The 27,758-nt window shown below is 43.2% G+C and overlaps 1 protein-coding gene across 1 annotated transcript; it reads left to right on the top strand.

Moving 5' to 3' along the window:
* Window positions 1-27,515, top strand: MSL3 (MSL complex subunit 3). Its single transcript, XM_049873129.1, has 13 exons — window positions 1-141; window positions 1,633-1,715; window positions 2,112-2,207; window positions 2,552-2,649; window positions 3,209-3,297; window positions 3,871-3,990; window positions 4,807-4,967; window positions 11,234-11,392; window positions 12,930-13,192; window positions 19,992-20,101; window positions 22,976-23,075; window positions 23,658-23,742; window positions 27,047-27,515. The coding sequence occupies exons 1-13, from the start codon at window positions 40-42 to the stop codon at window positions 27,144-27,146; spliced, it is 1,566 nt and encodes a 521-aa protein (XP_049729086.1). The 5' UTR covers window positions 1-39; the 3' UTR covers window positions 27,147-27,515.
* The last annotated feature ends 243 nt before the right edge of the window (window positions 27,516-27,758 follow it).

Below are 27,758 nucleotides of genomic sequence, written 5' to 3'. Positions count from 1 at the left end.
CCTCCCGCCCGGAGTCTCTCCCTCCGCCACGATGAGCAAATGAGCTCGAGTGAGGGCATGAAATTTAAATTCCACTCAGGGGAGAAAGTGCTGTGCTTCGAGCCTGACCCCACCAAGGCGCGAGTCCTTTACGATGCTAAGGTGCCACCGCGGGCGGGGACAGGGAGGAGGCGCGGGCGGGGGCCCGGGACGGGTGGCGGGTGCGGGCGGCGGCCCCTCGGCCACGGGACGGCGGCGGGAGCGGCGGGGCCCGGGGCGCCGGCCGCCCGCGGCTCCTCAGCCTGCAACGCGCGGACCGGAGGCAGGGGGCGCTCGCGGGGCTCTGCGCGCGGGACTCGGGGACGGGGCACTTTCGCTTCCGGCCAGCGCCGTGGGGGGGGCGCGCATGCGTCTTCGGGAGCCTCGCGCGTGCAGTGTCGCGAGGCTGGGACTGAGGCGTCGTTTTGCGCTCGCGACGCCAGCGGGGGCAGCTGACAGAGGCGGCCGCTTGCCTGCGGGCCGCTGCCTCCAGTTAAATCTCTCCCCATGTTGCGCGGCCCGGCGCGGCGTGGCTTCCTGTGGGGTGCCCTGACCGACTGACCCAGGTCCTAATCCCCAGCATCTCAACGTTAGCCGCCGACTCGCGACGTTACCCACCCCAGTTGTCTAGGGCCCGACCCCTCCCATAGGCTGTGTCCCTCCTGCCCCGAGGGCAAGGTTGGCCCCAGCCCCTGCCTTCAGGGCCTTCCAGCGCTTCCGCCTTCAATTCCTGAAGGCTTTGCGGAGGTCTGAGCCGATCTGGAGTGGAGTCCCGTTCTGGGCCGTCCACCTAAGCTCTTGGGGGCCTGAGCCCCATCCTGTAGCTCTTCAGGTCCTGATGGCGGGAAGAGGGAGTGTACACCACCGTCAGGGAGGCTCCAACCTCGCTGAGCCCTGAGGAGGGCGCAGCTCAGGCTCCTGGGGTGGGACTTCCCCGGCCCTCTGGCCTCCTGGGTGAAGCTGGGAGGGACAGGTGCGGCTCTCAGCTGTGTCCTCAGGTGTGTCCGCTGCGCTGCCAGGCGGCCCTGCCACTTGGGGCATCCCCAGGACCCCCGGGCTGTGGTGTACTACTTCGGACCCCTTTCCTGCAGCCCCTGTCTCTGTTTCCTTTCCTCTCCCATGCTCTCCCTCCCCCAACGCCCACCGCCACCCGAGTCTCCCAGGCAGCGACACGCGGCATCATTTGCCCCCGAAGCGTCGTTCAGGAGATAACTGCAGGCAGGGATGGAGGCATCTCCTGCCAGCCTTTCCCGGGGCGCAGCTGGGCCCGGGAGACTACAACTCCCAGACATCGCAGGGCTGCAACCCTTTTGTGTGGCCGGGACTCTCGTTAGTGACAAATTCGCTGGCCAATAGCTTCAAGAAGCTTCTCCCTTTCTCAAGCTCAGATACCAATCGTGAGGTGATTGGACGGATGCTTCCTATTTTGAGGCATCCACTCAGAAAAAAAAAATAATGGAATTGAAAGAAAAAATGTTTCAACCCAGTTCTCGGGCTAAAAAAGGAGAGAAAGCTTTCCTTTTTTTGAAAAATGGAGTATGATCTAGTTTTCCTGATCTAGCTTCTAATATTCTGTATGTTCTATCTCTTGTGGCCAATGTTTCCTGGTTTCAGATTGTCGATGTTATTGTTGGCAAAGACGAAAAAGGCAGAAAGATCCCAGAATATCTAATCCATTTTAATGGTTGGAACAGAAGGTAAGTGGACGTGTTAAACTGGACTGGAAACTAGCTTTGCAGCACCAGAACGTTGCAAACTTTTTGTTGTGCTTGAGAAGCCCTTGTAGAAAAGTTTCATTTCCTGGTTTTGCTTTGTTATCAAGGTTTGCCTGTTCTAAGGAATGATTATTTTCAAGTGAATTATATTTGTATCATCTCTGGGTAATTCCGGAAACCCCAGTTTTTTCTGTGTCCGAGTGGGTTACTTTTGCCAGTTCATTTGTGTCCTGTTTGTGATTTTAAAATATTTAAATAGTGTTCTAAAATGTCAGTAGTTCTGGGACACTTCTGTTCCTGTGAGGGGTTTTAGCATTTATTTCAGGATCAAGCTAAAAGCTCAAATTTTATATTCTCTTTCTCTTTCTGTTCAATCAGCTGGGATAGGTGGGCAGCCGAAGATCATGTGCTTCGAGACACAGATGAAAACCGTAGATTACAGCGCAAATTGGCAAGAAAAGCTGTAGCTCGCCTGTAAGAATACAAAGATTGTGTCATAAATGTTACTTCGTGTGTTTTCTTTTTGTGTTTAGAACTTTATGATATAAAATTAATAAAATGACAAACATGGTTTATTAAATAATGTTGTGTATTGAAAGTGTGTAAGTGAAGAGTGTTCTGTTTTTATTCTAAATAATTGCAGTTTATTCGCAGTGGTTATCGCATAATATTCTGAAATGGAGATTAGTATTTATGTTAGGGTTTAATTTTTCCGAGTATTCAAGAATCATCGTTTATTGTATCTTGTATTTTATCTCAAGACCCATGCCAGTCAGTGTTGAAATTTATTTTACGTGTGCTTATTTTTTTTTTAACAGAAGGAAAGGAAGAAAGAAGAAGCGCTGCAGGTTGCCTGGTGTCGACTCTGTTTTAAAAAGCCTCCCGGTTGAAGAAAAAGACGAAAATGCTGAAAACTGTGTGTGGCTTGACTTCATTTTCTTTGTCTGAAAGAAGTTTCACTTGTCTTTTATTCTGCAGGGCTGATGGGAGGATTCAGTGAAATTAGAGATAATGAAACATTGTATAACATTGTATAACATTTGCCGTTTTTGATAGTGAAAGTAGTCATTAGTATCTTGAGATCTCGTCAGAGTCTTTCTCATCATGGTCACTGCTTTCTCAGCCAGCATCTTTATGCTAACACCTCATGGGTATTTCTCATGTTTTCTTCTTGGTATTTTCTGGACATTGGCCCCACTCATGAATTCAACAGAGAACCATAGGATCGTAGTTGACTAAACACTTTGAGATCATGAGCTTGTGTGATTCTTACATCCATGGAAATTAGTATTAGATTTTTAAAAAATAAATCCTTTTCCAAAAGGTACAGTATTTGTGTTTAGCATTTAAGATACATCTAGGACTGCAGTTTATTACCAGCAGGATGCACACTTCACCTTTAAGAGTTGCAAACGTCAGGTCAGGGCTGGTGAAGTCTGTAACAAGGGCTTGCCTGATGGTTTTGTTTTCCTTAGCAATAAGCAGTTCTTCTGAAGACAGTAGTGAAGAAACAGATGAGGAAATAAGAAGTGAAGAAAGCGATACTGAAGAAAAGACTGACGTGGTACGAAGTTTTTATTATAAAAACCCTTTGGTATATGTTTTAGTGGTAAATTTATGTGAAGAAATTCTCCAGCTGTGAATTATTTTCTAAAAATGTACTGTTTTACCAAATGTACATGTTTACTTGACCTATAAAGAAAAGCAGCCCTTATTTATAGTATAGTCTAGACCCTAGGAGTCTTTCAGTGGCCATTTGTTCCCATGAAGTGTCTTCACAAATGACAAAGTTAGCTGTTTCTTTCCAGTGAAATTGTGAACTTTATTTTTATAATGATGATTCATTAATGGAGTGTATCAGAGTTGGACAGGCATCTGCTTGCCTCCAAAGTTAACATAAAACCCACTTAGGAGCTTAATTGGGGAAGAAAAACAATAAGCATTTACAGTATAGTACCAAGTGCCATAAAGTAAGTTAATTTTGGGCCCTTAACTAGAACACGTGGCATAACCTGTTTTGTCAATGTTGTGAATTTACTGGGTTTGTGTCAAAGGAGGCTCTAATGTGTTAGGACTTTTGTGGATATAGACTCTCTTGTATTTTTAAATATTTAAGCATGGAATTGTGATATTGCAGAAAGAAGCAGAGCTGCACACAAAAAAGGAAATGGAAGAAAGGACGATAAGTATAGAAATTCCTGAAGTTCTGAAGAAGAAGCTGGAGGACGATTGCTACTACATTAACAGAAGGAAGCGGGTATGTAAGAACATAGACAAAGTGGAGTTTTTTAATAGAGTTGTTATTTAGCCCTGCTTTGCAACCACAGACTCAAAAACAATTGAGACACTTTGAGGAGTGAAATTTATTTCTTTGGTTTTGTACTGAGGCCGGTTTTCTAGTCCTCTGTCCATGGTGTTAACTGCTGCTGATAAAAGCAATGCTAGCACAGTGCTTTTCAGCCCTGGCTGCCCAGTAGCAACCTCTAAGGAGCTTTCCCAAATTCTGATGCCTGGGCTCCAACCAAGAGGTGAGGACTTAAATGATCTGTAGTGGGGGCCAGCCGTGGGTATTCTTTAGAAGCTCCCTGTGTTGTCCTAGTTGTTCTCTGAAATTGAGAACCACTGCTTATATTTATTTGAAGATTTAATGCCATAATCAACATGAGGGTACAATCAGTAGAAGAAAAAAATCAAAGTATGTCAGACCATATTTCTTTTAAGAGGTTCTATTTGGGTTCTCAGAGGGTCCCTGGTGGTGCAGAGGTTAAGCATTCGGTTGCCAACCAAAAGGTCAGCAGTTTGAATCTACAAGCTGCTCCGCAGGAGAAAGACGCGGCAGCCTGCTTCCATAAAGATTACAGCCTTGGAAACCCTATGGGGCAGTTCTACTCTGCCCCAGAGGGTCACTAGGAGTGGGAGTTGACTCATTGGCAATGGGTATGAGTTATTTGAACAGAATTGGCTTGGTTTCTTTATTTTTGAGTTAAAAAAGCAATGTAGACATGACCACTTTTTCTTGGAATGGTTCATATGATGAAACGTGTTGATCAACTGTCTATGTTTCTGTTAACAGTTAGTGAAACTTCCATGCCAGACCAACATCATAACTATTTTGGAATCCTACGTGAAGCATTTTGCTATCAATGCAGCCTTTTCAGCCAGTGAGAGACCTCGTCACCATCATGTTATACCACACGCCAACATGAATGTTCATTACATCCCAGCGGAAAAGAAGTGAGTGTTCAGCATTCCGTGGTCCCCTCTGTGTATTAGAGAAGTGACTTCAGTTAGAGCAGGTGGCACTTTTCTCCATTTCAGTTACTTTGAGTTTATATCTCATGGCCACTTTCTCTATTTTCATCTTTTAACTTTTAAGCTCAGGGAATAGAGGGATAAGAAAGAATATTGTGTTGCAAGAGATGTTAGAGGTATTAAGACTCACTGTTCTTTATAAACAAGAAAACCTGAGCCTAGGGACTTGATCATTTCCCCATGCTCACCAGGCCAAGACTCAGGTACAGGTATAACCTGACCTATTTCAGAGACAACCCACCACAACAGTCAATTTTTTTTTCTTTTGTAATTAATGTGTTGCTGCTGCTGTTATGTGTCGTCAAGTTGGTTCCCACTAATAACAACCCTGTCTACAACAGAACTTAACACTGCCTGGTCCTGCACCATCATCATAATGATTGCTATATTTGAGCCCGTTGTTGCAGCCACTGTGTCAATCCATCTCATCAAGGGTCTTCCTCTTTTTCGCTGACCCTCTACTTTATTAACCATGATGTCCTTCTCCAGGAACTGGTCCCTCCTGACAGCACATCTAAAGTACAGGAGATGAAGTGTCACCATCCTTGTTCCTAAGGAGCATTCTGGTTGTATTTCTTTCAAAACAGACTTGTTCGCTCTTCTCGCAGTCCATGGTATATTCAGTATTCTTCACCAATACTGTAATTGAAAGGCATCAATTCTTCTTTGGTTTTTCCTAGTCATTGTCCAGCTTTAGCATGCATATGAGGAGATTGAAAACACCATGGCTTGGGTCAGGCACACTTTAGTCTTCAAGGTGACATCTTTGCTTTTCAACACTTTATAGAGGTCTTTTGCAGCGGATTTGCCCAATGCAATACATTCTTTGATTTCTTGACAGCTGCTTCCATGGGTGTTGATTGTGGATCCAAGTAAAATGAAGTCCTTGACAACTTCAGTCTTTCCTCCATTTATCATGACGTTGCTTATTGGTCTAGCTGTGAGGATTTTTGTTTTCTTTATACTGAGGTGTTACCCCTATTGAAGGCTGTAGCCTTTGATCTTCATCAGTAAGTGCTTCAAGTCCTTGTCACTTTCAGCAAGCAGAGTTGTATCATCTGCATATTGTAGGTCATTAACGAGTCTTCCACCAATCCTGATACCATGTTCTTCATAGAGTCCAGCCTCTGGGATTATTTGCTCAGCATACAGATTGAATAAGTATGATGAAAGGGTACAACCCCGACACACACCTTTCCTGACTTTAAACCACGCAATATCTGCTTGTTCTGTTCGAACGACTGCCTCTTGTTCTGTGTACAGGTCCTGCATGAACACAATTAAGTGTTCTGGAATTTCCAGTCTTTTCAATGTTACCCGTAATTTGTTATGGTCCATGCAGCTGAATGCCTTTGCATAGTAAGTAAAACACAGGTAAACATCTTTCTGATATTCTCTGCTTTCAGCCAGGATCCATGTGACATCAGCAATGATATCCCTGGTTCCACATCCTCTTCTGAAACTGGCCTGAATTTCCGGCAGTTCCCTGTCGATATACTGCTGCAGCCGTTTTTGAATGATCTTCAGCAGAATTTTGCTTGCCTGTGATATTAATGATATTGTTCTATAATTTCCACATTCGGTTGGATCACCTTTCTTGGGAATAGGCATAAATATGGATCTCTTCCAGTCGGTTGGCCAGGAAGCTGTCTTCCAAATTTCTTGGCATAGATGGGTGAGTACTTCAGTGCTGCATCTGTTTGTTGAAACATCTCAATAGATATTCTGTCAGTTCCTGGAGACTCATTTTTCACCAGTGTCTTCGTTGCAGCTTGGACTTCTCCCTTCAGTACCGTTGGTCCTTTATCATACGCTACCTCCTGAAATGGTTGAACGTCGACCAACTCTTTTTGGTACAGTGACTCTGTGTACTCCTTCCATCTTCTTTTGATGTTTTCTGTGTTGTTCAATATTTTGCCCATAAACTGAAACCCATTGCTGTTGATTTGATTCCGACTCATAGCGGCTCTATAGGACAGAGTAGAACTACCCCAACAAGGAGCGGCGGGGGGATTCGAACTGCTGACCTTTTGGTTAGCAGTTGAATGCTTAACCATTGCACTACAGGGGCTCATAGAATTCTTCAGAATTGCAACCTGAAGCTTGAATTTTTATTCCATTCTTTCAGCTTGAGAAATGCTGAGCGTGTTCTTCCCTTTTGGCTTTATAACTCCAAGTCTTTGCACATTTCATTGTAATACTTTACTTTTTTTTTCTCAAAACGCCCTTTGAAATCTTCTGTTCAACTTTTTCGCTTCATCATTTCTTCCGTTTGCTTTAGCTACTCTGCATTCAAGAGCAAGTTTCAGAGTCTCTTCTGACATCCATTTTGGTCTTTTCTTTCTTTCCTGTCTTTTTAATGACCTTTTGCTTTCTTCATGTGTGATGTCCTTATCCCACAACTCGTTTGGTCTTCGGTCATTAGTGCATCAAATCTGTCCTCGAGATGATCTCCAGACTCAGATGGGATATACTCAAGGTTGTATTTGGCGCTCGTGGACTTGTTCTAATTTTCTCCAGCTTTAACTTCAACTCGCATGTAAGCAACTGATGGTCTGTTCCGCAGTCAGCCCCTGGCCTTGCTCTGGCTGATGATACTGAGCTTTTCCATAGTCTCTTTCCACAGATGTAGTTGATTTGATTCCCGTGTTTTCCATCTGGTGATGTCCACGTGTATAGTTGCTGTTTATGTTGTTGAAAAACGGTATTTGGAATGAATAAGTCATTGGTCTTGAAAAATTATGTCGTGCCATCTCTAACATCGTTTCTATCACCAAGGCTGTATTTTCCAGCTAAGGTCCTTCTTTGTTTCCAGCTTTTGCATTCCAATTGCCAGTAATTATCAATGCATCATCATTGCATGTTTGGTCAATTTTCGACTGCAGAAGTTGGTAAAAATCTTGAATTTCTTCATCTTTGGCCTTAGTGGTTGGTGTGTAAATTTGAATAACAGTCATATTAACTGGTCTTCCTTGTACCCACAAGGATAATATGGATATTATCCTATCACTGACAATAATGTACTTCAGGACAGATTTTAAAATGTTGTTTTTGAGGATGAATGCAATGCCATTCTTCTTCAAGTTGTTATTCCCGGGATAGTAGACCATATGATTGTCTGATTCAAAATGGCCAATACCCGTCCATTTCAGCTCACTACTGCCTAGGGTATCGATCTTTATGCAGTCCATTTCACTTTTGATGACTTCCAGTTTTCCTAGTCATACTTCGTACATTCCAGGTTCCGATTATTAATGGATGTTTGCAGCTATTTCTTCTCATTTTGAGTTGTGCCACATCAGTAAATGAAGGTCCCGAAAGCTTTACTCCATCCACATCATTAAGGTTGACTCTCCCTTGAGGAGGCAGCTCTTCCCCAGTCGTACTTTGAGTGCCTTCCAACCTGGGGGGCTCATCTTCCAGCACAATATCAGACAGTGTTCTGCTGCTATTCATAAGGTTTTCACAGGCAGTTTTTTCAGAAGTAGACTGCCGAGTCCTTCTTCCTAGTCTGTCGTAGTCTGGAAGCTCTGCTGAAACCTGTCCACCATGGATGGCCCTGCTGGTATTTGAAATACCAGTGGCACAGCTTCCAACATCACAGCAACACGCAAGCCCCCAGAGTATGACAAACTGACAGAAGTGCAGTGAATTGTATTGCAGACACTGCTTAAAAATAGCAGTAATCCTAACCAGAAATTTTCCATAGGCCTGTCCTGTAGCCAAATCAAAATATATATATTTTCATTTATCCTCGTTACTTACTTATTCTTGAGTATGTGTATGTTCAGTTTTTACATATCGTATAGTAAAACCTGCGAAAGCCGGAACATGTGTAAGGCGAAAACCTTCCAGAGAAGGAAAACCCAGTTATTTACCATTAACAGAGAGCAATAGATAAGTGGTAAGACAGTGGCCTGTCAAAGGCGGAAAACTTGGGAGACCCAGAAAAACAAGGTAGTCCTGTCAAGTTCCGGCTCTCACAGGTTTGTTATAATAACCAGATAGAATAATATTCTCTGTGTTCAGTTAGTATTATGTGCTGCTTATATTTTCTATTTTACTTCAGCCTTTTTCCTTTCCCTTCTCCTCCCCGACTCTCCCCCTGTAACTGATGTTAACTGCCTAAAGTATCATTTTTGTATCCCTTTCTGCACAGTCATGTAATCAGAAAAACAGAGGGTGGTTGTTTTTAGTGTATAAAGTATCACTTTTATGAGAATAGATTGATACTATATTTGGTTATAATGTGTTTACTTCATAGGGCGGTGAAAGTACTCAGAGTCATTGTATGGCTCTCTGTTTCAGTTTTGCATTATGATGTTCCCTGGCATGGCTAGCCCATGACTTAGCCCAGGGAATGGTAAACTCCAGCCCAGGGCCAGGTTTGGCATGTCGCCTGTTGCTGTCACTAAAGTTGTCTGGGCACAGTCACTGACGTGTTGTTTATGACTGCTTTTGCCATATGAGGGCAGAGTGGAGTAGTTGTGAGAGACTGGCCTGCAAAGTGGAAAATATTTACTACCTGGCCCTTTACAGAAAAAGTTTGCCAGCTCCTGACTTAGTCAGTCATTTTCCTATTAGAAGGCACTAGATTAGCAGATGTAGGTGGGATCACTGTTTCAAAGATATGCATGTTTTAAATTGTAATAGCACTGGCAGGTTTCTTTCCTTAAAGCCTGTGGCAAATGGCATTCTCGCAATTGTAACCTTTTTATATAGAACGATGTCTGATTCTTTTTCCTTTTATAGCTTCTGGGTTTTTTTTTTTCTCTGTCTTGCTCTCTTTTAGGTTAATTTTTATTTTATTTTTTTTAAAAATGTAAGTCATTGCCATTATGAGTTCACTGGGAACTTTCATACGTGTGAGATAGGACTCCAGTTTGTTTTCTTGAAAACCACATGATCATTTTCCATTGAATTAAAACATCTCTATTGTCGTATTAAGTTCACACAACGCTCCTTGATGTACTTTCATGTGTTGAACATTGTTTTGATTAAAGTGGCTTCCCAGTAACTTCTAATACCTAGTAAGGAAAGACCCCCTCACTCTTTTTTATGATTTCCTTGGCTATATTTGGCCCTTTATTCTTCCTTACGATCTGTAAAGTAATTGTGTCCATTTATCTTCCTGAGCCTCATTGAGATTCTAATTGAACTTAAACAAAATGTATATATTGATGTTGCGGGAAGATTGTGCCTACGATATGCCTTCCCATTATGTTCAAGGCTTGTTTTATGTCCTTCAGTTAGTCTTTGAGGTTTTTGCTCCCAATTAGGTACTCTGTCTGTCTTACTACGTTTATTCTTAAGCCGTTTTCCCCCTTAGTTGTAATAATGGATTTTTGCTGATGGTTCATCTCTCTCTCCTGCCTCTGTAACCACAGGCATGTGCTTTTGAGATGGCTGCCGGGGTCAGGGTTATTCTTTTCTGACTCTAGAATAGTACCTGTAACCCTGACCTTATTAGCATCATGCTCTACCTGAGGAACACATTTCCCTTTCATCAGAAGGTAAAATTTGATGTTCCTAGCAGCCCTGTTCACTTTTTCAAAATATTGTTACTTTTTCAGAATGTTCAATAAATATTCAGGTATCCGATCTGGACGCGTTGAGAGTGTGCACTGCCTCAGATGCTGCCTAGATATGATTTAGGGCTATCATTTTGTCCTTCAGAAGCGTCAAAGTGGGCCATAAGAATTTTATCAAAGCTTGTTTTACAAGGAGCTGTTATTGCAGTCAGAGGACTCTTCCTAAAGTGCTGGCTTACACACGTGACCCACCTGAAATAGAATCAGAAAGGTCGATTATTAGAGTGGAAACAAGTATTGGGAGTTCATCAAGGCAGCTCGCCTTCTGCTCTCAGCGGCTGGGGTCTTTCCACCTTTGGCAGTACAGCCTGCATGGATTCCTCAGTGACGTTGAACACGCTCATTCATGTGGAACGTGGTCAATGAAAATCACCAGTGTGCTCTGTGTTGTCATTACAGGTCTATTTTCCTAGCTTAATTCTTTCACAAGCATCTACATATTCACTTCATGCTTTATGTGTGTAGGGGTAATTTTAAGAGTGTTTTAAGTTTAAAATAATGCCTTATTAAAGATGTGTAACTTTATGGTGATGTTTTGGAGCATATATAACTATTACAGTTTTCTCTTTATCGTCTGTTCTTCTTATTCGCCCCCAGCGTGGACCTTTGTAAGGAGATGGTTGACGGATTAAGAATAACCTTTGATTACACTCTCCCATTGGTTCTGCTCTATCCGTATGAACAAGCTCAGTATAAAAAGGTGACTTCATCCAAATTTTTCCTTCCAATTAAGGAAAGTGCCACAAGCACCAACAGGTAAGTTATATAGCCTGTAGGTTGCCCATCAGACTCCAATAGTCAAATAGTTAAATCATGATTTGAAGATGTCAGTCTGATGCTGTGAGGCCGGGTTGGCCAGAACAGGGCAAAGGAGTGGAAAGTGCCAATACCAGGGGTTTTCCTTCTTCCTTGGTCAGCGAAGGCCTCATTCACTTTTAAATGGCTTTGAGACATTCTACCCAGTGAAGATGCCAGTGTAGAGAATTTAGCCGTCTCCATCTTTCTGAAGACAGTGAGGTAGAGTGCAAGAGGGCCAAAGATGGTGGTTTGAATTTAGCTCCTTCATGTATTGGTGGTGTGACTTGGGAAGTTCCTTCTGAGCTTCTTGCTTCCGCATGTGCGCAGTGGAATAACTGCTTCATCAGGTAGTTATTGTTAAATGAGACTTTTCCTAAAGGGCTAGCCACAATTGGCCTTCAGTAAAGGTTACTTTCCTTATCCCTCTGCTGCGACCCACTTTTTTCCCTCAGTGAACAAGCAGACTTAAATCACTAGTCTCTGAAAAAAGCAAAATCCCCAACCTAAGTCTTTATCCTTAATCTTCTAGAAGCTACTACCCTATCTTCCTCCTTCCTGTCTCTCTGTGAGAACAATTTGTTCTCGTTATTTCCATTCCTCCATCTCTTCTCGTCTTACCGTCTGGCTTCATCCTGCCCTGACCCCTTGACCAGACTCCTCTCTCCAAGGGCACAAATCTTCCCCCTTGTCATACACTGTTCACCTTTCCCCTACCTCCCTACCCCCCCGCCCCCCCGCTTAAGGCTTTGTCTCTGCTGGTTTTCTGTGCTTTGCTACCATCTCTTTTCCACCTGCCTTTGTTGCCTTCTCCCTTCCATTTTTTCGCACACGTTGGTTTCAGCCCGGGTTACAGGTCTGTGAGAATCACTGGGGACGTTTGTTGTCCACATGTCCTACTCCAAACCTTGAGATAGGGAATGTCCAGAGTGGAATCTCTGTTTCGAAAGCTCCCCTGACACTTGTGGTTTTTTCTAGTTCTGCTGGTGGTTACATTTTGATGAAATATGTTATTCTTTAGACCAGGGGTTCTCAACCTCGACCTTATTAACATTTTTGTGCTGGATAATACTTCATTGTGGAGTCGGTCGTGTGCATTGTGGGATGTTTAGCAGCATCCCTGGCTTCTACCCACTAGATGCCAATTGCACCTCCCTCTCCTCGTTGTGACAACCAGAAATGCCTCTGTGCATTGCCAATGTCCCTGACCAATTAACCACTGCTCCAAAACAAATATAGAATGGGAATCACAATCTTTAATGCCAGCATACCTCTCTGAGATATTGAGAAAATTAAAAATGATTTAATGTATTTAGTTACTCTTGTTGAGAAAGTACTTGTTTTGGCACATGTTTGAAACGAAGATGCATAATCCTCCTGGAGATAAGAGTTTGTTTACTATTCTGTCTTATGGGGGACGTTTATGAACACTTCTATGTTTTAGAAAAATTCTATGGGGTGTGGTCGTATGTGGAAGCTCTCCCCTCTTCTTCCATAGGAGCCAGGAGGAGCTCTCTCCAAGCCCGCCCTTGTTGAACCCATCCACTCCGCAGTCCACGGAGAGTCAGCCTACCACAGGGGAAGCAACCACACCCAAGAGGCGCAAGGCTGAGCCAGAAGCCTTGCAGTCTCTAAGGCGGTCCACGCGCCACAGCTCCAACTGTGACAGGCTGTCCGAGAGCAGCGCATCACCTCAGCCAAAGCGCCGGCCCCAGGACACGTCTGCCACCATGCCCAAGCTATTCCTGCACCTGGAAAAGAGTAGGTTCCCTACCGGGTGAGGGAAAGCCCTGCCAGGAAGAGCTGACATTCATTTCGTGCTCAGTCTTTGCCCAGCTCTGTGCCAAGTTCACGTGCACATGTGTTCAGTGCGGCAATTCTCATAACGTGTCCAAAGTGCTGTTATGCCCCCACTTTTCAGGAGAGGAAACTGAGCCAGAGCAAGATGGAGGGACTTGGAGAGATGACACAGTGGAGAAGTGGTAGTCAGGCTTGGACTCTGTGTCCTGAGCTTTTGTTTTTAACTACCACTCTCTACCCCTTCTTTTGAGCAAATTGAATTATTAAAAGCATTTATTTTGTATAGTCCTTGAGCCCTGGTGGCGCAGTGGTTCAGAGCTCGGCCAGTAAGCAAAAGGTCGGCAGTTTGAATCCACCAGCCGCTCCTTGGAAACCCTATGGGGCAGTTCTTTTTTTTTGTACATAATTCAAAGTGAGCCACTCTCATGAGTTGTTTTGTTTTTGTTTTGTGGTGCTCTGCCTCAGTTGTCTCTCTCTTCTAAATTTTAATTTTGAAAGTTCCATTCTGAAATCACAAAGTGAGAGTGATCAGATTTACATTACCTTTTCTTGCCTTAATCTCAGCCCCAACCAAAACTCCATCGGATCTTACCTTGATTTTGAGCTGTAATGTGAATAGAATCGTTCATGGAAGAGTTGACTATTTTTTGCAAAATTGGTTTGCTGTAGTATCAGACTTAAAAAGAAGCCAGTGATAGTCACTTCCAAGCTCTTTAAAAAGCTCATAATGGAATGGACTATTTCCTGACTTCCAAATACAGTGCTTTAATTTTATGTTAGTGTAAGCGAGAAATTAACTGTGGTGACCATTAATTCGTGTGTGCCCAGCATTACCATTTTCTTAGATAACATCGAAGATGTTATCTAGTCTCCCTAGTAGCTTTTATAAGCTAGTAGAGAAGGTAAAAATCTATCAAAATAAAATGATTAGATGACAATGTGATTGTTGTACATATGTAACTCTTAAATTGAGACTAAAAATACACAGCTCAGCATGTAGACAGATAGAAAGGACCTGACCACCACCCCCCCAAGAGTCAGGTCAATTCTGACTCATATTAACCCTGTAGCACAGAGTAGAACAGCCCCTCAGGGTTCCAAGGCTGTAATCTTTATGGCAGCAGACCGCCACATCTTTCTCCTACGGAGTGCCTAGTGGATTCGAACCCCCGACTTTTCAGTTAACAGTCAAGTGCTTAACCACTGTGCCCCTAGGGGCTCCTTCTGTAAAGGACCAGAGGGCAAATATTTTCGGATTTGCAGGTCGTCCGGTCTCTGTGGGGTCTGTGTGGCAGCCACTCACCTCTGCTGCTGTAATGTGAAAGCAGCTGTCGACGGTATGTAAACCAGTGACCATGCTTGTGTTCCAATCAAACTTGCTTTACAAAAACCAGACAGTGAACCCTATTTGGCCCATAGGGCTTTGTTTGTGGACCCCTGGGCTAGGACAGACTTCACAAGGGAAGGGATTTGGGACTGGATGTTGGGAGAAGTTCAGAACTTGGATTAGAAGCAAAGGCATTCCAGAAAGCAGGGCTTGAAAGACGGCCTTAGGTGCGAAGGGGCTGGGTTTGGGAATGCGAGAAGTAGAGCTGGGAGGCAAGGCCGGCTAGCAACTGAAGAGGTCATATTTGACGCACAGGCAAGAGACAGTCGCTCAGCTGTTAAAGGGGAGTAACGGGAGGAAAGCAGTGTTTCTGGAAGACTAACTTGCAGACCAGCTCGGAGAAATCCTTTGGCCTGGTCCTTTGGCGTTTCCTGAGTGCTTTCATCCTGGTCTCATTCGCGCCTCCTCATCAGCACGAGGAAGATCTTGCCAGTGTTTTCCACATACAGACGCCACGGGGCTGTGTGCTGTGCCCAGGGTGGGCCGGACCGGAGCTTGGATGTGACCAACGGGCTGCCGTCAGGGTCTGTATTGGAGTGTTTATCAGCTACGGAGAGCTGTACATGCCTCCGGACCTCGTGTGACACTCCCAGCAGTTCTGTGTGGTAGAGGGTCCCCGCGTCAGCTGGGGAGTTGGGATGTGAACCTGAGCAGTCAGCCTGCAAAGTCCATCCCTCATGGTTCCAGAGACTTACCATCCCTGATGCTAAACTTAGACCTGATTTCCCTAAAGGAGAGTGAAGACCTTCATTTTTTCTAGGACTTTCCCCAGAGTCCCTGTGGGCCCGCTCAGCTGCTTATCCTGTGCAGTACTGAGCTGGGTTCAGGCCAGAACAATCCTTGCTGGCTGAGAAATGGGGAGGGAACCAGTGCGCTGGCTGAGAGAGGAGGGACAGGATTTTAACTGGAGGAATCAGGCCTTGCCACATGCTAATTGTGAGGGCCCAATAAAGTGTCTAGGACATTCCGGATGGGGACCTGTCCCCCGCTCCTAGAGAGAGGAGGAATATTGCACCTTTGCCTGAAGGGTAGCCTTATAGACTGTAGGTGTGGAGTCTGCTTTTGATGAATTTCTCCAAGCCTAGTTGACATTTCTTGGAAAGCAAAACCCCATGGTGCCTGGGCGTGGGGTGTGGCAAAGAGTCTTACATGGCTAATTCATTCTGAAAAAATGCCTGCCTCGTGGATGGATGGTCATAAGTCAAGAAAGTAATTACTGTTAATTTCAATGAAAGAAATTTAATATATTCCTCAGCCTTTAAATTACAACCCATTTATGCTAAAACAATAAATCATTAAATTGGATACACTTACTGTAGAAGCTAACATTAGCTCTCAAAGCATACACTAAGCAGGCATTTCCCCAAGTTAATTAAAATATGACTGTTCAACCTACACAGCCCTCTTCCTAAAGTGTTCCTCTGAAACTAATGAAATATGGCTGTGTGGCCCATACCTTTTAAGCCCTGTCATTGCTGTTATCCACTGTTAGTCAGGACCAAACCAAACCTGTTGCCATCAAGTCGATTCTGACTCAGAGCAAACCTGTAAGACAGAGTAGAATGGCCCCGTAGGGTTTCCAAGGCTGTAAATCTTTACAGAAGCCGACTACGACATGTTTCTCCCACCATCCAGGACCACATTTGCAAATAAAATATGTGGTGCTCAGGGTCTACAGAATGCCACCCTTTAATGCCAAAAGCAAGTAAAACTCATGAAGGCTTGTGCCAGCCTTGCTAATGCTGTCACCCAGATGCTGTCCACTTGGAAAGGAGTGGGTGATGGAGCAGGCGGCATGACTGTAAACGTGCTAACTGCGTGGACTCTGCTAGAGGCCTCTGTAGTCAGAGCTAGACCAGCAGGCACCAAGCATCCAACTGCAGAGATGAGCGGGTGTGGACCATCTCACAGGAGGCCTGGTGGCACAGTGGTTAAAGCGTTCAGCTGCTTTAGAACCTACCAGCCATTCTGTGAGAGAAAGATGTGGCAGTCTGCTTCCGTAAAGATTACAGTCTTGGAAACTGTATAGGGTAGTTCTCTGTCCTACAGGGCCACTGTGAGCTGGAATCGATTCCACGGCTGTGGGTTTGGGTTTGAGTCATCTCACAGGGTTTGGAGGCTCACAGGCTAAATCCAAGACCATCCTCCTAAGCATGGAGAATACCTCCTAAGGGGAATATTCCCCAGAGGCAATTGTCAGGGCCTCAGTGTGTATGTCTGGGGTGGGACTGGATGTTCCCCTGCTTCTTCCTCCTCCCTTGCCTACCTGGTAAACTCCTTCTAGGACTCCCCCTAAAGGTCTCCCTAGTCAAGTTCTTCTGACGGTGGCATTTGTATAGAGTTGCCCATTGTGTGAACTCCCTCCTCATGACTTACTCATTGTTTCACCTCCATCACCAGCTCAGAGGTTGACACATATTTATAGGGTCTTAATATGTTTTTGTTGATTGAATGAAGACTGGAAGTCCAGCAGGGAAGAGTAAAAAAGACGTACAAAAAAAAGAAGATATACCTTTAAAAAGTCATATTGAGTACTAAAGAAAAAATGAGGTGCTTATTTTTTTTAAGTATGATCGTGATATAATCTACCAAACCAAAACCAAACCCAGTGCCGTCGAGTCGATTCCAACTCATAGCGACCCTATAATTAACCCAATTCAGGTGTACAATTCAGTGGTTTTTATTGTATTCACAGAGTTGTGCAATATCACCCTAATCAATTCCAGAACATTTTCATCACCCCACAACCATTAGCAGTCACTCCCCGTACTTCCCTCTTCCCAGCCCTGTTGTTCTGTTGTCAGGTGCCATGGAGTCAGTTCCAACTCATTGTGACCCTATGTATAATAGAAGGAAACACTGCCCGGTCCTGCGCCATCCTCACAATTATTATGCTTGAGCCCATTGTTGCAGCCACTGCATCCATCCATCTCGTTGAGGGTCTTCCTCTTTCCTGTTGACCTTCTACTTTACCAAGCGTAATGTTCTTCTCCAGGGACTGAGCCCTCTTGATAACATGTCCATAGTACGTGAGAGATGGTCTCCCCATCCTCTCTTCCAAGGAACATTCTGGCTGTACTTCTTCCAAGACAGACTTGTTTGTTCTTCTGGCAGTCCATGGTATATTCAATATTCTTCACCACCACCATAATTCAAAGGCATCAGTTCTTCTTTGGTCTTCCTTATTTATTGTCCAGCTTTCTTATGGGAGATTGAAAATACCTTGGCTTGAGTCAGGCACACCTTAGTCCTTAAAGTGACGTCTTTGCTTTTCAACAGTTTAAAGAGATCTCTTGCAGCAGATCTGCCCAGTGCAATGAGTTGTCTGATTCCTTGAGTGCTGTTCCCATGAGCATTGATTGTGGATCCAAGTAAAATGAAATCCTTGACAACTTCAATCTTTTCTCCATTTATCATGATGTTACTTATTACTTATTGGTCTAGTCGTGAGGATTTTTGTTTTCTTTATGTTGAGGTGTAATCCGTACTGAAGGCTGTGGTCTTTGATCTTCATCAGTAAGTGCTTCAAGTCCTCTTCACTTTCAGCAAGCAGTGTTGTATGATCTGGGTAACGCAGATTGTTAACGAGTTTTTCTCCAATCCCAATGCCCCGTTCTTCATAGAGTCCAGCTTTTGGGATTATTTGCTCAGCATACAGATTGAATAAGTATGGTGAAAGAATACAACCCTGATGCACACCCTTCCTGATTTAAAACTACACGGTATCCCCTTGTTCTACTCAAAAGACTGCCTCTTGGTCTATTTACAGGCTCGGCATGAGCACAATTTAAGTGGTCTGGAATTTCCATTCTTTGTGATGATATCCATAATGTGTTATGATTCAAATAGTCGAATGCCTTTGCATAGTCAATAACACACAGGTAAACATCTTTCTGGTATTCTCTACTTTCAACCAGGATCCATCTGACATCAGCAGTGATATCCCTGGTTCCACGTCCTCTTCTGAAACCAGCCTGAATTTCTGGCAGTTCCCTGTCGATATAGTGCTGCAACTGTTTTTGAATGATCTTCAGCAAAATTTTGCTTGCATGTGATATTAATGATATTGTTTGATAATTTCCACATTCAGCTGGATCACTTTTCTTGGGAATAGGCATAAATATGGATCTCTTCCAGTCAGTTGGCCAGGAAGCTGTCTTCTAAATTTCTTGGTATAGACGAGTGAGCACCTCCAGCACTGCGTCCTTTTGTTGAAACATCTCAATTGGTATTCCGTTTGTCTTCAGTGTAGCTTGGACTTCTTCCTCAGTACCATCGGTTCCTGATCATATGCTGCCTCCTAAAATGGTTGAAAGTCGACCAATACTTTTAAGTACAGTGACTCTATATTCCTTCCATCTTCTTTTGATACTTCCTTTCGTTCAGTATTTTGCCCATAGAATTCTCCAATATTGCACCTCAAGGCTTGAATTTTTTGTTAAGTTCTTTCACCTTGAGAAATACTGAGTGTGTTCTTCCCTTTTGGTTTTCTAACACCAGGTTTTTGCACATGTCATTATAATACTTCTTCTCAAGCTGTCCTTTGGAATTTTCTGTTCAGGTCTTTTACCATTTTTTCTGTCCACTTTAGCTACTCTGCATTCAAGTGCAAGTTTCAGAGTCTCTTCTGACATCCATTTTAGTCTTTCCTTTCTTTCCTGTTTTTTTAATGACCTCTTGCTTTCTTCATGTGTGATGTCCTTGATGTCATCCCACAAATCGTCTGGTCTTGGGTCATTAGTGTTCAATGGGTCAAATATGTTCTTGAGATGATCTCTAAATTCAGGTGGGATATACTCAAGGTTGTACTTTGTCTCTTGTCGACTTGTTCTGATTTTCTTCAGCTTCAGCTTGAACCTGCATATGAGGAATTGATGGTCTGTTCTGCAGTCAGCCCTGGCCTTGTTCTGACTGATGATATTGAGCTTCTCCATCATCTGTTCTCCTCAGATGTAGTTGGTTTGATTCCTGTATATTCCATCTGGTGAGGTCCATGTGTATAGTCGCCATTTGTGTAACTGGGCAACTACAGATCTACTTTCTGCTGTATGGATTTATCTATTCTAGACATTTCCTATGAATGGAATCATAATATGTGGCCTTTTGCATCTGGCTTCTTTTACTGAGCGTGTTTTCAGTGTTCATGTTGTGGCAGCTATGTATCAGCACCTCATTCCCTTTTTTTTTTTTTTTTTGGTCAAATAATATTCCAGGTTCTGTCTGTTATAATAAGCAAGTCTTATTATTAGAAATTAATTTCTGAGAACTGATTTTAGATCTACGCTGTGCGGCTTATAGTGGTTCTTGACGGCAGGCTTTAGTTCAGTAGCTGTGTGATTCACAGGTGAGTAAGTGCGTCTTTTTCTTTTGCAGAAACACCTGTGCATAGCGGATCGTCTTCCCCTATTCCTCTGACTCCTAGCAAGGAAGCGAGTGCTGCTTTTGCTGGCTTTGAAGGGAGGCGGAATAATGAGATAAATGAGGTAATGATTTCCTGTCTGACCTTCACTCCTGATGATTCCTTCACCGTTTTGCAGTGAAATCCTGGAGGAGGAAATCAGGGTTTCTTGAAGCATAATGTTGCTTTTGCCATGATTATGTTTAACACGTTTTCAGTTCCTAAAATGTGAAAAGTGTTAGAATTTCAGCCTGTACTTAAAATCATTTCTTATTCTAAAAAAACACAATTGTTGAAATATCAGTATTTTCGTTCTTTAGACAGATATTGACAAATTCGACAAAGGGCCGGAGAGTAGTACGGTTTCTGTGAAGACTACTTAACTCCCAGAGCAGCCACAGACAATATGTAAATGAATGAGTGTGCTAGGTTCCAATAAAACTTTACTTATGGACTTGAATTTGAATGTCATATAATTTTCATGTGTTAGAAAATGTTCTTTTTTTTTTTTCGATCTCTTAAAAATGTAAAAACCATTTGTAGCACATGACCTGGTTGTGGCCCCCACACAGGCTGTAGTGGGAGGGCCCCTGATGTAGAAGCTAGAAAGCCCAGTTGGTGTTACAGTGGTAGTAGAGGGAAGACTGCGAAATTCCTAGACAGAGCCAGTCCCTGACCGTCCCATTTTCAGGGAGCAATGCACCGTTGCAGAGTTTATTATTTAAGGGGAATGGTGGCACATTCCTGATACGGTGAGCGGTGTGAGGGCGCCATCTCGTGGTTAAACATATAGCTGCAAGCTATAGTATAAAAGATTTTTGGTAAAATAGTTGGAGTTCAGCAAGCTCTCCAGAGTGATTCATGAGACCTTGATGAACCCCACATTCTCAAGTGCTTCAATAGCAGTGTTTTCCAACCAAGGCACAGCATCTAAGTCACTCGTTTCTCTTTCTCCAAATACCTACCCCACCGTATCAGGACAGGGTCTGGACATGTCTATGTCTAGTTAAGGTCCGCAGGATTCCCTCGCACACCCAGGTGGGAATCCCTGTGCACTAGAAGCTTGTAGTTTTTCCCTGTAAAATGTGTATGCAGTAAACAGGAGGTTATACACTGCACTGCAATGCAGAATTGAGTGAGGGAGGGGTCTCACTTGCTGACTAGCTGAATGACCTTCTTTTGCCTACGTGGGAGTGGTTCATGCATCCAGTGATGGCCAGTTCCTGTGTGTTCACCTTGAGTGCCACTGTCCGTGGTTCTGAGCTTCAGCTGTGTGCACTGGCTGGCTGTCGTGCTGGCTGGAACCGCATCCTTGCCCTCGGAGCTCTCTCAGCACAGAAGGACGGGGACGGGGCAGTCCATGTGGGAGGCTCGAGGTGGTGAGGAAGGAGCTGAAGCCGGGACCTTTGGCATAGAGTCACATGGAAGCACTGCGGCAGCTGTGTTCATGTCTATGATTTTATTTTGTAAATGCATTATAGGAATATAACTGGTTTTTGTTTTTATTAGTTTGCATGTTCCTGGTTTGTCTTACAGAGGGTTTCCTTAGGCCCTACTATTTCCATATTAAACTGGCCAAGTTCGCCAAAGCTAAAGCCACAACTCCAGTAGAACAGATTACAGGCCTACAATTTGCTGAAGGTCATGAGAGAGTTTTGAAATACAGCTCCCACTTTAACAAAACCCAAAGTCAACTCATAGTTCTGAAATTCAAAATAAAGGACAAAAAAAATACCAGTTATCAGGTTTGAAGTCTACTTTTAGTTGATTCAAAAGGTTAAAAGAGTTCAATTAGTTTCCACAGTGCATCTAATAGCAGGAAATTAGGGCATCTCAAAACTACGGTAATACAGTGAAACCTGTGAGAGCCGAACGCCCCAGAGCTGCCTTATTTTTCCAGGTCTCGGAAGGTTTTTGCCTTTGACAGGGTGCAGTCTTACCCCCTTTTCTAGTGCTTGTTTTAGTGGAAAATATTTGAATTTCCCTTTTCTGATAGTTTTCCACCTTACACAGGTTCTGGCTTTCACAGGTTTTACTGTGTTACTAAAACTGTCTTTGGATTATTTTTAAAAAATATTTTATCGTGTTTGAGGTGAAAGTTTACACAGCAAATTAGATTCCCATTTAAGAATTCCTACACAGATCTTTCCACGACATTGGTTTGGGTTACTTTTTAGTGCTTCATTCTTCTAACGTGGCAGGATTTCCCAAAGGAAAGGGTGCTAAGTGACCAAAAGACTGACTTACAGGTAATAGCTGTTCAGACCTAGGAAATCAAATATTTCCTTAATCTAATTTTACATTCTCCCCCAACTTTTATTCTTTTCATAAGCTTATGTTATTTCGATAGCATGGCGTAGTTTACCCCTCTGCATGCATACATTGCCGTCATCTGTAGCCAGTTAGCAGCATCTCCATGTTGCAGTTGGAGCAAGGTGGATCTTCCTATACTTGAATTAAGAGGCAAGAAAACGTTGGGAAAAAAATTACAGTGGAAACTACGATATATGTGGAAATATGTTAACTACCCAGAAAACAAATACATGATTTTGCCACTAAGAAACGAGCACTTAATGTTTTTGGGTATGATTTTTGGTATTTTTTCCACGTTGTATTTATATAATTAATATACAAGTGGCAGTTGCATTTACCTGTTTGTAGCTTGATCCTCTTGGACTTAACTCTCTGTCTGTATAGATTAAAGACACAGAAAGTCAGAGGTCACGTCATAACTGCCATCTTCTTTGTCACCAGTTTCTTCCATTTCCTGGTCCAACTGTGAAGCCCTCCCGAGGTGCCAGGGCTGGGAGCTGGGGGTGGGAACACGGCCCACATGTCTCTCTGCCAGCCGGAGAAGGTCAAAGCACCTGTACTTCTGCGGAGTCTGAAGTCTGAGATGTGTAGGTAGTGGTGTGTTCAGAATGTAATAATGAAAACATTCACTTCCTGCTTTTCCCAGGTCCTCTCCTGGAAACTAGTCCCCGACAATTTCCCCCCAGGTGACCAGCCGACTCCACCCTCTTACATTTATGGGTCACAACATTTGCTGCGGTTGTTCGGTAAGAAGTGCAGGCTCCTGCTCCCTGCCATCGTATTTTGTTTTGTTTTGCTTTTAACATTCTCGTTAGCTTATGTATGTTTTGTGAGTTTGGCTATAAGTATCTAACTAATGTGGACATTGTCGGGTCTAAGACAGGTCATTGAAAGGTAACCTCTTCAAAGAACAGGCACTGAAGGAATGAAATTTCAGACAAATTGGGTTTTCAGTATTTGTACCACTACTCTAAGGAGCCCTGGAGGCACAGTGGTTAAAGTGCTCAGCTGCGAACCAAAAGGTTGGTGGTTCGAACCCACCAGCTGCTCCACAGGGGAAAAATGTGGCAGTCTGCTTCCGTAAAGATTTACAGCCTTGGAAATGGGCAGTTCTACTCTGTTTTACAGGGTTGCTATGAGTCGGAATTGACCCCAGAGCAACGGGCACCATTCCTTTGTCTTTGCCTGCTGAGTGTTTTTGTTTGATACTGTGGATGTTAGTTTCAGTTCCAGTAAGGTTAAAAAAGAAACAGATGATCCCTGACTTGTGTGCATATTGTTAGAATCTGCGAAACAATGATGCAGTTTTTTTTTTTTTTTTAATGCAGTAAAACTTCCAGAAATCCTTGGAAAGATGTCTTTTTCTGAGAAGAATTTGAAGGCTTTACTGAAGCACTTTGATCTCTTTCTGAGGTAATTTTATTACTTTCTCAGAAATGACCACTGCTGCCCCACATATGACTTTCATAACCTTAAGCAATGGACTTTTGTTTGTTGTCTGTATATGACCTAATGCCAGTATTAACCTTTACAGGTTGGATTTTGGTGTTTACTTTAGTGTGAAGATAAATAACCACTAGTTATTTACCTGTGCTGATATTTTGTTAATTCACCAAAAGGTATTGTTTACTTCAGATGACAAAGCCAGTCATTTTATTATAGAATAGGATCAGTTGACAATTCATAGATGGTTTTTAATTTAGCCATTAAACATTCTGTCAGTTTTTAATACTCAGCAAGTGCTTGAAATAAAAGTGAAGTAAACGATAAATTGGAGGATACCTGTTTTCAGCATGCTTTTGTTAATTGCAATGGTGCAACGGTTAAGCCCTCGGCTGCTAACCGAAAGGTTGGTGGTTCGAACCCATCCGGCCACTCCGAGGGAGAACAGACCTGGCGATGTGCTTCGGTAAAGATCACAGCCTAGAAAACCCTATGGGGCAGTTCTACTCTGTCACATGGGGCTGCTATGAGTTGAAATCGACTTGACGACACACAGCAAACAACAACAATAATTTTCTTCACACACATTTTTGCAATATTTTTTCCCCTAGGGATTTTACTATTTCTCATGACAAAAGCATCCTAGCTTTTATCTGACATGAGGAGGGTAGGGAAGAAAGAGCTGTCTTTGTTTCTCTGCCTTTCTATCCTTGATTCTTCAGTTCCACAACGAGGTGTTCACACAGCTTGACAGCCTTCATGTTCTGACATAAACCCTCCAGGTGGAATGTAGACCAGAGCACTTTGTAGTGCGTTGTTGCTACTGGTGAGTTTAAGATCAGTGCTGTCATTTTCAGTCTATGGAAATCACACATAACTTGGTTTTAATTTTTCATGTATGGCTTCAAAGAAGGTAAAATAACATTCCTTTAGGCATTTCTAGGTAGCCATTTTGCAGCGTAGTCTCGATTTTTGTTGTTAATCGACGCTTTTCACTTTAAACCCCAGGGCCCTGCTTAATTATGAGAACTTGACATCCAATGTTGGATTTTGTAGTTTTGCTGAATCTGTTGCCTGTGCCCTTACTTCCCAGTGGCATGGGTTTATAGGGAAATGAAGAAATCATCTTGAAAAAGTGATTTGAGATCCTGAGTAAACAGTGCTCCGAAATGCTGACAAATGGCCGTCTTTATCTGCCTGTTAGGAATGAAGTGCACATTCTCCTCCTGCCACTGTTGCTCAGCTAGTGCCACTGTCTCAATGTCTTGGTTCTCAGGACATCTGCCAGCTTGCAGGCACCCGTGTTCCCGGGCCTCTGGGTTGTCTCAGACCCCTGCTTTTCCTAGTCTGACATCTTTAGAAACCTCTCTTGCATGACAGTACCCTCTTGGCCCAGCCTCCTCCCCTAGCTTGTTGGCTGCCGCCTCTCTAGGCTTGCTGACCTGAGGCGCTTCCTCCCACCTGACCAGTGTGCCCAGCCACTTGTATGCTTTGGGCCCAGCTCTCTCCGTCTCTCCCATCCCAGATAGCCATGAAACATTTCCTTTCCTTGGCTTTCAAGACAAGCCGTCAGCCGGCCTTGCTGTGTCTCACCCTCCGTATCTAACCTTGTTGCTTTCTCTTGGTCTTATAGTCAGCCCCCACCCTGCAAGAGCGAACCAAGTAGTAGAACACCCCAGCTCGAGAAATTGGTCTTGTAGTATTAAAAGATAATTTCATGTAAGCATTAATAAAGTGATGGTGAATGGAGTTAGACTTTAAAATATTTCGTTGCAAGCAAGTTTCAAAAGTGCCAGATACCTCTACCTTCTCAGCCTCCCCCTCAAACAAATCCATAAGTTTATTTAGCATAAAATCCTTTTTTAAAAAATACTGTGTTTTAGGTAAAAGTTTACACAGCAAATTAGGTTCTCCTTTAACAATTTTTATACAGATTGTTCTATGCCATTGGTTACAATTTTTACAATGTGTCAGCATTCTCATTATTTCTATTTTGTTTCCATTGCTCTAGCTTCCCTGCCCATCCTTGCCTTTTCACTTTTGCTTTTGGGTGAATGTTGACTGTTTGCTCACACAGAGTTCTTTGTTTAAGGGAGCATATTACTCACGGGTGATAAACTGTGTATTTTATAAGCCAATCTACCACTTGGCTGAAAGGTAACCTGCAGAACTAGCTTCAATTCCATGTTTAAAGGTTGTCTTAGGGCGATAGTCTCAGAGGTTCCTCTAGTCTCTCTTGGTCCAGTAGGTCTGGCCTTTTTTAGGAGTTTAAGTTTTGTGCTATTTTTTTTTCCCCATTTTTCCAGGACCTTCTGGTCAGACCTTGCATCCCAGTTCAGAAGGGTCAGTAGTGGTAGGCATGCACCATCTAGTTCTTCTAGCCTCAAGTTAGGATAGGCTGTGGTTTGTGTGGGTTGTTAGTCCCGTGTGCTAGTTTCTTCTTTGAGCCTTTGATTTCCTTCATTCTCTTTTACTGCATACGAGTAGAGACCAATAGTTGTATCTTAGATGGCTGACTGCTTGTCAGCATAAAATTTTGTAAACTGGAATCCAATAGTGCTGCAAGAGTATGAAGGGACAGCTCCAAGTTAGAATAAAAACCTATTCATTCTATAAAATCAGTTGGAATCTCAGTCAAGATGTCATCTATGCACTGCAGTCTTCAACACTCAACCACCTTTTGACATCCCTCTTCTTTTTATGTCAGTCTTCCTTTTATGTGGTTTGCTACTATAAGCTGGGACTAGAACATCTTTTATGTGGCTAGTACTGTGAGTTGGGACTGGAACATCTTTTCGCTAGGCAAACTAGGATACAAACTAGTCTCACTAGTTCTTCCGTTCTTTTTTGGTTTAACTTAGCCTGCGTAAGTGTTATGGGTCTCTCAAGTGACATTTATTGAGTTTATAAATTGTTATTTTTTATAATTTTTTTTTAATAATAGGAACTAGAAATATTGACTGAGCCATTTATTTGTAGGTTCCCCCCCCCCGCCACGGAAGTGTTTATATAATCAAGACTGTTAACTATCACAGTTTAGGCTCTGTGTATATTTGGACACCTGATGATAGTGAAAGGATCTGGATGGAATATTAACTTAGAAGGTGGATAGGTGCAGTGAAAGCAATCAGTAGATAGAAATCAAGATTATATTCACTTCTTTTCTTCCTAATACCAAAAAAGAGTCTCAACGTTAGAGTAGTTGGAAATTACTATTTTGCTTAGTGGTATTAGTCCTTAGTTTGATGATTGTCGGATCCATTTATTCTTTCAGGTTTTTAGCTGAATACCATGACGACTTCTTCCCAGAGTCGGCTTATGTTGCTGCCTGTGAGGCGCACTACAGCACCAAGAACCCCCGGGCCATGTATTAAATGTTTCGATGGCCCAGAAGAACTGTCCCTGTTTGGCTCCACACTGCCCACTCCAGGTGAAGGAGGAGACAGCAGTGGGGCTTCTTTGCAGGCAGAGGACAGAGCCGCCTGCCTTGGGTGCTGTGGTAGAGACAGGCCCTGTGATTTGAGTTGCCCACATACTGTAGTTGTTCCTGTTAAGAATTACTGCCTTGGTGCCGGACCAGCCTCTGACATCGGATGCTTGAAACTGCGCATGTCACCTGTGAAGGCGGGCAGAGAGCAGTTGTGTCAGCTGAGTGACATCACGTAGTCCACGGCATCTTGGTTGGTTCAGGGAAAAGTTAGGTGTTGCAGTTATTTGTTAGCAATAAACACATTTTTTAGTTATTTGTTCATGTTAAAATGATTTGCAAACTTTCGTTTTTGTGATGAGACTGAACACCTCTGTCCAAGAAACTTTATACATGGAAACTGCCAATAAGTCACAGAGTATCTTAGATGGAATGAATCTGGATGGCAAAAAGATTTACAGCTACACATTTGCCTTTTAAGGTTTCTTTTCTGTAAAACATTGTTTTTGGTGAGCTAAATAAAGTGTTTCCCACCTTGTTTGAGAGAAATATCGTACCC

The sequence above is a fragment of the Elephas maximus genome, chromosome X (assembly GCF_024166365.1).
Source record: "Elephas maximus indicus isolate mEleMax1 chromosome X, mEleMax1 primary haplotype, whole genome shotgun sequence".
Lineage (NCBI taxonomy): Eukaryota > Metazoa > Chordata > Mammalia > Proboscidea > Elephantidae > Elephas > Elephas maximus.
The sequence above is the reverse complement of the archived record's forward strand: the minus strand, read 5'-3'. Positions and strand labels throughout refer to the sequence as shown.